Here is an 11368-nt window from a genome sequence, read left to right as displayed (position 1 = left end):
TTAAAATAATGTCAATACTATGTAAATTACGGTAATTTAACAAAGGTCGATCGAATAAAGTGGAATCAATATGAATCAAGTTTGGATTTAAAGGTTGAATATTTGTTACTTTACGAATATCCCTCGTTCCATCCTCTGGTAAAAAATATTGCAGTTTTTCAATCTTACAAAACAGGAGGTGTACCAGATTAACATTTCATTTAAAGTCCGTGATCATGGTGAATGCACAGCATAATATTGTGTACATACATACATACTTACATACATACATACATACCTGCATGCATACTTGGATGCAAAAAACAATTACAAAATTTTTATTTATTTTTAAAGATTAACAGGCAACTTTAGCAGTCGTTTATGAACGAGAACTTATAAAAACGGCCAATGACAAAAGTGCCAATGGTCGTAAGTTAACTTATTGGTAGTTTAAGCATGGAACGAGCAATAAGGCGAATATAGGACGAGTTATTTTTAAAAAGGATGTACATTCGCGACTGATCGACGGACTAATGAAATGATCTAATTATTACATTCATTATTATTTTAGGAGTGAAATTTTTCTAATCTTTTGAACACAGTTTAGTGTGGCGTGTAGTGACATCGACAATTCTATCAAGTTTTCTTTAAGAATTAGAAAAATGTTTATACTTAACGCATATATGATTTCTAAAATTTGTCGAACGTAGACTGTTGTAAAAGTTTTGATAAAATTGTCGTTGCGCTACGATAAGTGATATACAGCTTTGGATGAAATACTTCGCATTGGTTTCACAATATTTGCCGTTCAAGTTAACGCAGATTCCAAGTCCAATAAGATTTAAGAACACCCACCAATTAGGCATTCCATTGGAAATGCAACGCAATGTCTCTTGTTATTAATTACCGTAATTATATAATCTAGTGTTCACGAACGGTCGAGATATCCTCTCTCTTACATTATATATTGTACAAATTAGGCATTTTCTCCACAATGGTGATGGGTACATTAAAGTACGTACATGGGAACATTGCGTCTTTACAGCTTCGCAAAATATATTGCAAGAATCGCGCTTTATTAGCTTCAAACATTTTATATTTTACAGCTATAAACATCTTTCTTTCTTCCTTCCTTTCTTTCTTCTTTTTACCTTTTTTTTATTTTTTTATTTTTTTATTTTTTTTTTTTTTTTTAATATCGAGATAAATTTAAGTACTCGTTATAAGAATAAAGTGTGATCGCTTTTTAGAATTTACTGCAGCAAGTTAGCTCGCTTTTCATGATCTTTTCTCGTGTAAGTCAAATAAGGTGGAAACAATACCGTTAGCGCAAGTACCACACCTTGTCGATATATGCCTTATGCGTTTTTCTTTAATAATACATGATTATTTCATTATTAATATCGTAGAAGAGAAGACTCTCTTTTTATTAAACAAATCAGTTTTATGATTCATCATCTCGTGTTTGCAAAGTGCGATACTTTATTTTTCCTTAAACAAAAAAAAAAAAAAAAAAAAAAAAAAAAAAAGAAAAGAAAAAAAGAGAGAGAGAGAGAAAAAAAAAAAAGAAAAAATCTTGTGAATATTTTCTTTCCCCATTGAAGCAAGTTGAGTCAAATGATTTCTTTTTTTTTTTTTTTGTTTTGTTTGTTTAATATTAAACAGATATATACACGGTGCTATGCTTTATTTATCTCGAAAAAATCTTATGCGCCATTCGTATTGCACTAAATTCCTCTGGAAGCTGCATTTCACAGCTTTGCATAATCTCAACGCGAAAGGAACCATGTTCATCAGAGATCGATCGGTTAAAAGATAAGCACACAATATTATCGCATGCTAAAATATTTCATCGATCGTCTAACGTGATGTTGTACTACTATGTAAGTCTGTGGATTGGCCTCCAGAACTCTCTAACAAAATAGATCGATAGATATTCCGAAGATATAGAAAGCAAAAGAAAATATCTCTGACATATATTTCATATAATATACAATTTAATGCGATTTGAAATTTGACAAGCGGTGCAAATGTATTTCAGCATTCGGTAATACTCGTTCTTTAGTGTTAGAGGTACAGTTCTTACAATATAAACGCTTATTTTGTCCTATGGAATTCAATATGGGTTAAGTATCAAAAATAAATATACAACTTTCGTAAATGAAAAGTGCCACGATTTAAAGCACCTGAATTACACTCTCGATTGCTTATTTTAGACACGTGGGATGGTACAAACATCGCCATTGGCAATGATTCATTGTTTGGTTGCATTTCCACTGGTAGGCCATTTGACAGAGTCGTGTACAATGTCACTTGTTATCAGGCGCGGAAACCCATACAATTAGGTATACCAATTATGTGAATTAGTAAGTTCATTTTAAAAGATTATTTCTTTTCTTCTTTTTTTTTTTTTTTTATTTTACTTTATTTTATTTATTTATTTATTGGATGCAGCAAGAATTTTTCTGTCCATTTTTGAGCTTCAATCGAGACTTGGGACGATACTTTTCAAGGTAGGCCAGTTGCTTTGCGTTTATAGCGCCTCGCCTTTTTCTAAAAAGAGAAACAAAAAAATATTCCAACGATAGGTTAGACGATTCATTCGAATTTTATAAGATATTTAATTTGATAATAACTTGGAGATCGTACTCTCTAATCAGAGCAACAGCGTCCTCGTATTTGAGACCCAATTCGATGAGAGCAAGAGCAACTAATACGGGCGCTCTACCGAGCCCTGCGACACAGTGTACCGCTACGCAAGCATCAGGTGTTTCACGGAATCGATTTTTTAGTAGCTCGAACCATTCATCGACTACCTGCAATTATAATTTTGTTTTGTTTTTTTTTTTTTTTTTTTTTTTTTTTTTGTTAATAACGATCAAATATTCATAAATATAAATAAATAAGCAAATAAATATATATTTATTATCATATCGATTTAATGACCTCATTTGGTGGAAACGTCCCGTCGTCAAATACCAAATCTATGACATTGATCCCTTCTGTCTTAAGTTCTTCAACTTTGTACGTTGGTTCACAGACTCTCACTACTTCTTTCACATTGTGCTTTTTCAGTTCCTATAGAGAAAAAAAAAAAAAAAAAAAAAAAAAAAAAAAAAAAAAAAAAAAAGAAAAAAAAAAAAAAGAAAAAAAAGTCGTTTTTATTATTCTTCTCATTATATCGTTCATTTTAATTAATTAACACATATAAATTGACTCTCACTTGAATAAAAGTATGAATGGTCTGATCATTGGGCCGATCAGTAATGAGGAACTTCATGTTTTTGTATTCAATCTCGGCGGGCGCCGGCCTGATATCCTTTACCCTCATGTTGCTCATTTCCTCTTACAGCTACAAGTGTTTTATATCTTTTTCCTTCTCTCTTTTTGTGAAATAACTTTTAAAAGGATTTCCTTATTTTTCTTTTTTTTCTTTTTTATCTTTTCTCGCCTGGGTGACTTTATACGACGCTCAAATTTACGATTCTTCTTTTTTGTTTGTTTGTTTGTTTGTTTGTTTGTTTGTTTCTCTTTTTGTCGAATCTTTTGCAAATGTGCCACACTATGCGAAGCTGGGCTGAATTTGACAACTTAGCCCATAGATGTCAGTCTTATAAAGTTGTTTTTTCATTTAACTAATCGAATACTTTGTTAATTTTTTACAGAGGACAGAACAGTGGGTTTACATGTAGATCTTGGGAAGGGTAGCTGAGCGCGAATTTCGCCGAAGGGGGGTGAGGACTACGTTACATTAGGCGGTGTTGATATGCGATTTATTCCCACCTGGGATCTCTTCGACTACTATTCGGAAGATAATCTGAAAAAAAGAAAACAGAGGGAAAAAGAAAAAAAAACATTAATAGACGATCATACGATAATTACAAAATCAAATATATACCGTGTTTAATAATACAATCTGATTGAGAGATTAAAATTTCGATAAATACATCAATATTTTATATATTATTTTACCTATTTGGCAATAAGTGCTCCTGGATCAGGCGCGATCGGTGACTATGGCGTTTGCATTTATTAATGTAAATTAACAATTGTTTCTATTAAATTCTTCTACGTCTTGCGTGATGACTAGCTGATTTTCTTTTCTCTAACAACACTCTCCCCGATGATGATCCAAATATTTCTGATGCTTTGATCTTCCCACGATGTCTCTCTCTCTCTCTCTCTCTCTCTCTCTCTCTCACTCTCTCTCTCTCTCACTCTCTTTCCTTCGCTCCACGCTTCAACGATACCTGATGGTAGGTGTTATCACGATGCTTGGACGTATCTCTCTATTTGTGTTGAGCCTGGCAGTACTCTGCGCTATCCAGCTGAAACTCCATGTATGTGAGGATGCACTCACTAGGAAACTGTAACAGAAACAAAAAAAATATTTACATTCAATGGACGACGAATCAAATAGAAAATAATTTTCTATCGAAAATTTATTCCAACGTGAACTCTTAGATATAAAGAGAAAGAAAGAAATTATATTTTCTCTTTTCGTATATGAGATTCAATTTTTGCGAACGACTCGAGAGATGAATCGTTCGATCCCTTAAAAAGTAACACGGTTAAAAGCACCGAGGTTACCCTTTTAACTTTGGGCCCTCGTTACTTTACCAACGTCCAAGTTAAAGTTTTGGCGCTTGTGCCAAAGAAAATAGAGGATTTAGCCAGAGAGCATGTACACGGTCGAGAGATAGTGTCTCGTCCTGGCTTCCGTTGTTTAACCCTCTGGCTTCTTCTACCTCTTTGTGGCCCAATGATCGTCGATAGGAATGTCTAGGTCAATATTACTCGAAATCAAACTGGTAAGGGTACATAGGATCAATTAAATTGATAAAATAAAACAACAAAGTTTAACGCTATTGATCGAAATAAATTATTCGCGAAACGATCATTAAAACGTTCGATTATTATCAAGTGGTATTCATTTATCATATCTGTCATTTAATGAGAACTATTGCAACAGTAAAATCGTGGAAGGGAAGCTGAGACGAAGAGAGGAATCTTTGCTTCGGGGTTGACATTGATCGACCCGAAATATTCATCTTGGAAGCAGCTACTTATAAATTTGATTTCGTCGTCGTCGACTAGACGAACAAATATTAGACATCGATCTTGTATCCGTCGAAGAAACGTTCGTTGCACGTTCTTTCGGTCATAAAGTCTTTGCGAAATCTCTATTTACGTAACACAACGACTATGACTACGACTATGACAACGACGACGACGACGACGAGACGACGAGACGACGTCAAACCTACATAGAAGCGAAACCGGACAACAAGATAGAGAAAAAGAAAATACGCATCGATCCTAAGAACGAATAAGAAAAAGATGAACAGAAGGAGAGAGAGAGAGACAGAGAGAGAGAAAGATGGATAACCACAGAGAGAGAGAGAGAGAGAGATAGAAAAAAAACAGTGAGGAGGATCGAGGAGGAGTAAATTGTCGGTCAGTTGCTTCGAACGAATCGGAATAACCAAAATAATTGGCATGTGCTGGATGCCACCAATGGAAATAGCTTTTTCGTCGCAGGAATCTTTTCCCAAGGACAAGCGAAAATTCATATCTCGTACGAAAACGTTTATTTTATGTTTTTCTGTGCGATAAACATTGACCGGTGATATCACAAATTTACGATGAAATTGTACATTATCGGAAATGTAATAGTAGACATTGTTAATTGAAGAGCAATTTTTTTTGTTTTGTTTTTCTTATTTTTTTTTTTTTTTTTTTTATTTCTTTTTTCTTTGTTATTCGCAACATCGAATATAATACGAGGGATAATATTACGATCCTTTAAAAGATCATTTAAGAGAGAATTAGCCGAAACATTTTTGCGAATCATCTTCAATTTGCCGAGTTAAAAGGGATCGACCTTATCTCGTTGAACCAATGAAAGAAATTTCGTGATCGAAGTTCATCTCTCCACTTTTCGCTCTCTCTCTCTCTTTTCTCTTATATACTATTATTATTATTATTATTATTATTATTATTATTATATAATATCGCTTTAAATTCTTTAGCACACGTGCCCCAAATGAACGCTATCGAGTTCCGTCGAAATTTCATCGACGTGGAAAAAGAGAGAAAGAAAAAGAAAAAGAAAAAAATAGAGAGAAAGAAAGAAAATAAAAAGAAAAAAGAAAGATCACGGGGAAGGGCCACGGGTACGTACGTTCCTTCAAGCGTGGCAGCGTAACGCTCTTTAAAAACGATCCAGAAGAGAAAAAAAGATTCACTGAGATCAACCTAGAAACCTACTTCAGGTTCAACCCGTTTAAACGTGAGCGAAAACGTATACGCAGCGTAAGTTGCCATCGCTCGTCCCCATTATCGACACACATCACACTCGTTGCGTTCGAGGAGCAAATCACTTCTCCTACTTTTTTTTTCTCCCTTTTTCTTTTTTGTTCCCCTCTCTTCTCGACTTCTCCCCTATTTTCTATTCTCCCTGGAATCGTGATTTTATTAAATTTCACAGACGCGACGCCGTCTCGCACAGGAACATCCATCCATCCATCTAAGCAAGCAACCATCCATCCATCCATCCAATTCATCCATCCTTTTCTTGTCGCCATTGTCTATTTAAATCTCGAGTAGGATTTTGATTTCAACAAAATGTATTTTCCTAACTGTATATCACCTTTCCCTCGATTAAATCTAGTTCTAGAAACGTAAAGATGGAGAGAGAGAGAGAGAGAGAGAGAGAGAGAGAGAGAGAGAGAGAGAGAGAGAAATCAAAATCGAGATATATACATACATACGTAAAATGTTAAAGATACATTTTTTTTCTCTATCGACCTTTTCTATCGAATTTTTTCTAGTTTTTTTTTCTCGTTTCGCCATCGACATATATATATATATATATATATATAATATATACCGACGAGATATATATCGATGTATGAGGTAATGCTCTAAGTATGCGCATCGATGTATTTTTGTTTGGGTATCCCTGTCCAAAGATAAACGCGTTGAAAGTACACACAGAAAAAGAGAGAGAGAAAAAGAGAAAGAGACAGACAAGAGAAACACTTACATACATGTATATATATATATATATATATATATATATATATATATATATATATATATATATATATATATATATATATATAGGTACACACCTAACATACAAACACGTGCATATGATGAACACGTTAAATACTCCATCGAAGATATAAGAGAAGAGTACACGTGTAATAGACAGAATCAATTATCGATCGAAGGAGATGGATCTCTCTCTCTCTCTCTCTCTCTTTCTCTCTTTCTTTCTCTCTCTTGTTCTCTCTCGATTGCGTGGCAAATAAAATGTGTGGGGTAATAAGACCTTTACACGTGTAAATCTTTCAATGTTCGATGCATCTTGAAAGATAGTAGAGGTAAAGTATGTTGCAACGATCGTTTCTACGAAGACTCTTCGAATCTGTTTCACATTTCGTTCGAAACGCATTAACATCTTTCATAATCACGTTGCATTTTATCTTTTAAAAGAAAATTACTTTACTTTCTATTAATAGTAACGTATAATTATATATACGAGAATAAATATTATGTGTAATAATGTTACAATACTTTGAAATATTTCGATAAAATATAGATTATTTTCTTAACGATAGTAATGTAAATTATTACAAAATAATATAACAATGTTACGACATGTAAATAATATTTCGATAAAGATATACATAAGATGAATAATTACTATTTCATACGATTAATTACAGATATCGTATAAATATTACGACGTTAAACGTAGAAGGTCGATAAAAACAGCTCGTCTAGAAGACTGCAAAAGGCGAAGAGAGACTCGACTCGTGGGTCGCCGCCAAGTTGATTGCCTTTCTTATAAAGAAACCCTTTAACGAGACAGAAAGACGAACGAGAGAGAGAGAGAGAGCGAGAGAGAGAAAGAGAGAGAATGTGTATGTGTAGTCCAAGACAATGAAGATTCATTAACGCCGCGTTTGGTCGACGTACGTCAGACCATACCATAACCAATCGCATTAAAAATGCATTGAACTTTTACAATGAATTAGAATCGTCAATTAAAAACGATAAATTTTGGGCTCGTACAATTCTATAGAAACAAACGCGAAACAATCGCGTTCTTATTCTCGTTCTTTCAATTACGACGACGATGGCTTGCCAACTGGGAAGAAAATTCTAAAGAAAATTTATTTCTCGCGTTAGTCGATGCATACGCATGCCGCCCACACTTTTATCATATCGCTTTAAAATTAATCCGCTTTTAAATTGCCATGCTAGAAATGCCACCTGTCGTCTCGTGCGACGAGCTACGTATTCTAAGTTCGATTTAGCTCAAAAAACAAAATGAGATTCGTTCTATTCTTTAATTATTTAAAGAGAATTGTAAAACGAAAGAAAAATCAAAGTCGACATATTCTTTCATTCATCTTTTTTTCTTTTCTTATGATATCGTAAGATCATAAATTTCTACGGAAGAGAAATATTTATTATAAACGATCCTCTCGTCGTTCATTCGAATATTTAATTAATAAAAATAAAAATTATTTAAATTTTGTAACAAATCTAGATGAAATAGTGAGACACGATTGTAATTTTCTCGCAGCTTTGTCTTTTATTCGTATCGAGAATGATAACGAAAGAATCGCGTCGATTTAAAATTGTTACGCTGGGCAACGATGCGTATCCGATACACCACCCACCCACACGTTGTTAAAATACCAATCGCCGTTGCAAAAGGTGAAGAAAGTAAAGGCATAGAGGATAATAATAAACAATGAAAGGAACGATATAGGATAACTGTATGAAGAGTAATTTCTTTTCGAACGAAGAAGAAAAACATTGAATGATATCTTATCGAAGAGGCAACGTGCAGAAATTCAAAGCAAATATGTATTCACTTTTTAAAATCGAATCGAAATGATCGTCTATATATATATATATATATATATATATATATACATATACACGCTAAATGATCGGAAGTATTTTGATCGATGTCGATCAATGACCTTGACTCTCACGACAATTTTATCAGACAATTCTCTGCAAATTTTTGTTGGTTTATTTTATTTTTCTTTTTTTCCTTATGAAATCGCACGATGTCACGAAGGTCGGATAAAGTGTGTACGAATACACATACACGAAAGAGAAAGTAGAATGAATAGTAAACAAAAGATTTTATTTACGTGAAGTTAAATAGTATATAGAGTGGCATCCTTCTGTTCGATGTAATTGATTTATTACGCGTCTTCTCCTAGTCAACTTTTGATATTCTCTCCCTCTCTCTCTCTTTTGGAAACTATAAATCTCAAGGCCGCCGAGAGAGACGCACGCCAAATGCAGTTGGTCTATGATCTTGCGACATTCCACGATGCTGTAATTAAGCTATACTCTAACCAATGAAAAAAACGTAAAAATTCGTAGGCCATATCGAAGGGAATAATAGTCGGGATGAGAGAATTTCACGATTGAAAGTTTATTATTAACACGTGAGAATACGATTAACGATTCACGCCCATTCTCTCGAATAACAATACGATCGGTTATAAGAAAACCATCGGGGGGTCGAAGGTCGATATCACGTCGTAAAAGATTTATCGAAGAGTATTACGCCGAGGGAGCGTTTAACTCTAAACAGTTATAAATCGGACGTTGGTAACAAAGTAGAAATGGCATGGAGAATCGAGTTAAAATGTTTAGAGCAATTTTACGAGTAAACCTTTTGCGACTGAACAATGTGAGAACACGAGATATTCCAATAGCATACGAAGAAAAAAAACCTCGTTTTCGTTGCATCGAAGCGTGAGAACGAGTGCATCGAGAAATTAAAATGAAAATGAAAATGAAAGGGAGAGAAAAAAGAAGAAGAAAATGAAATAAGAGAAAAGAAATCGCGTGCGTGTGTCTTCCCGTTTGATCGTCTCGTGAAAGAAATGTTTAAAAGAAGGAAAAATAAAAAGAAAAGGAGAAAGAAAATTGCTTCGTGCAAAAGTTCTTCGTCGTACGAAGGAGCTCCACCATGTTAATTCATTTTTGTCATTTTATTCGTCGCACGATTCTTAACAAGATTTACAAAAGTCAAGTTAGATTTATTACCTTTGCATTCTTCAACCGAGCTAAAACGACGAACGCGAATACTTTTATTGACTTTATTATTCGTCTTAACGTCGAGCACACGATAGAGTAAAAATCAATAAATAGCTTTCGATGAAGTTAAATTATTAGCTTGATTTGTTGTTCTTCGAAAGAATGAAATAAGAAGAATAATAAAAGAATAAAACGGATAAATAAAAATATTACGCGATCATGCGAAAAGTTTACATACATGGCACGTTGTCCATCCTTTTTATTTAATAATTCTCATGTACATTCAATATACATGTTTTCTTAGATAAAACACGGACAATTTTTCGTGGTAAACGTTAGTGGAAATTTTACCAAGTTATTAAGATTAATTGTTGTTCATTGTTATTTTCGTTCAATTTATACGTGCCAAAATAAATACTATTGATGATTATCGATTGCGAAAGTCGGACGAGAGTGATTTTTCTATTTTCTTTTACTTCTCCTTTTTTTTTTTTTTTCTTTTTTTTTTCTTTTTTTTAAGATCACGTTTTAACACAACACGTCCATATTTGTACGTTGTTGTCGTGCAAACAACGATCTCTATAGTTGCAAAGTATTATTTGACACGACACTTGGCATGATTTTCAAAGTTTAGCACATTCGTCAAAATATCCGCGTTCCGTAGAAGCGTCCTTTCTCAATCCATCGTTCGAATACTTCCGCTACGAAATGAACTGTTCCGAACGGATGGAAATGAAAAAGATGCATCGATTTTATCGCATCGAGGGGGTTAATACATTCTTCTTGTCTCTCTTTTTTCCTTCCTCTCTCCCCCTTCTCTCTCTCTCTCTCTCTCTCATACTCTTTTTATCGCCCGCAAGTTTTCTATATAAAGCGCGTGAAACGGATTTGTCCTTGTACGGCGTCAGTGTCGTCGAATTAATCTCTGCAGTACCCGTGGTAACCGATAAGTTTACGACAACGATACGTCAACGCGTTATTACATTCGAAATCGAAAATGGCTTCTCTTTTTTCTTTTCTTTTTTCTTTTTTTATTTTTATTTTTATTTTTTTTCTATTTTTTTTTTCTTTTTTTTTTTTTTTTTTTTTTTTTTTAAATAGATATAATTTACAATTAATATCATATTTTCATTATTATCAATACGGTATACGTTAAAGTAAAGGGAAGCGTACATCATAATTTACATCGTATAAACACGTAACTCGAACTTCAACACGTAACTCAAGGACTAGTTACATACTCTCGTAGCTCGAGTTACGTGCAAACGTAACATGTTCGACAAAACTACCGAGAGAGAGAGAG

The 11368-nt window shown here is 33.8% G+C and overlaps 1 protein-coding gene across 9 annotated transcripts in view; it reads right to left on the bottom strand.

The window, feature by feature from the left end:
- Positions 1-1604: 1604 nt before the first annotated feature.
- Positions 1605-11368, bottom strand: part of LOC124952013 (PRL-1 phosphatase-like) — a 74668-nt gene continuing 64904 nt past the window's right edge. For 3 of the 9 annotated variants that reach the window (XM_047501276.1, XM_047501277.1, XM_047501278.1), the window contains exons 2-6: positions 3952-4346; positions 3203-3796; positions 2926-3057; positions 2629-2795; positions 1605-2532 (exon numbers count right to left, since the gene is read on the bottom strand). In XM_047501276.1, the coding sequence (XP_047357232.1) occupies positions 2421-2532; positions 2629-2795; positions 2926-3057; positions 3203-3319 (528 nt within the window). In that variant the 5' untranslated portion in view covers positions 3320-3796; positions 3952-4346 and the 3' untranslated portion in view covers positions 1605-2420. Of the gene's footprint in view, positions 2533-2615; positions 2796-2925; positions 3058-3202; positions 3797-3951; positions 4347-11368 lie in introns of those variants that run through there. The other 6 variants (XM_047501279.1, XM_047501280.1, XM_047501274.1 and 3 more) reach the window with 4 other exon arrangements.

This window comes from Vespa velutina, chromosome 10 (assembly GCF_912470025.1).
Source record: "Vespa velutina chromosome 10, iVesVel2.1, whole genome shotgun sequence".
NCBI classification, from domain to species: domain Eukaryota; kingdom Metazoa; phylum Arthropoda; class Insecta; order Hymenoptera; family Vespidae; genus Vespa; species Vespa velutina.
The sequence above is the reverse complement of the archived record's forward strand: the minus strand, read 5'-3'. Positions and strand labels throughout refer to the sequence as shown.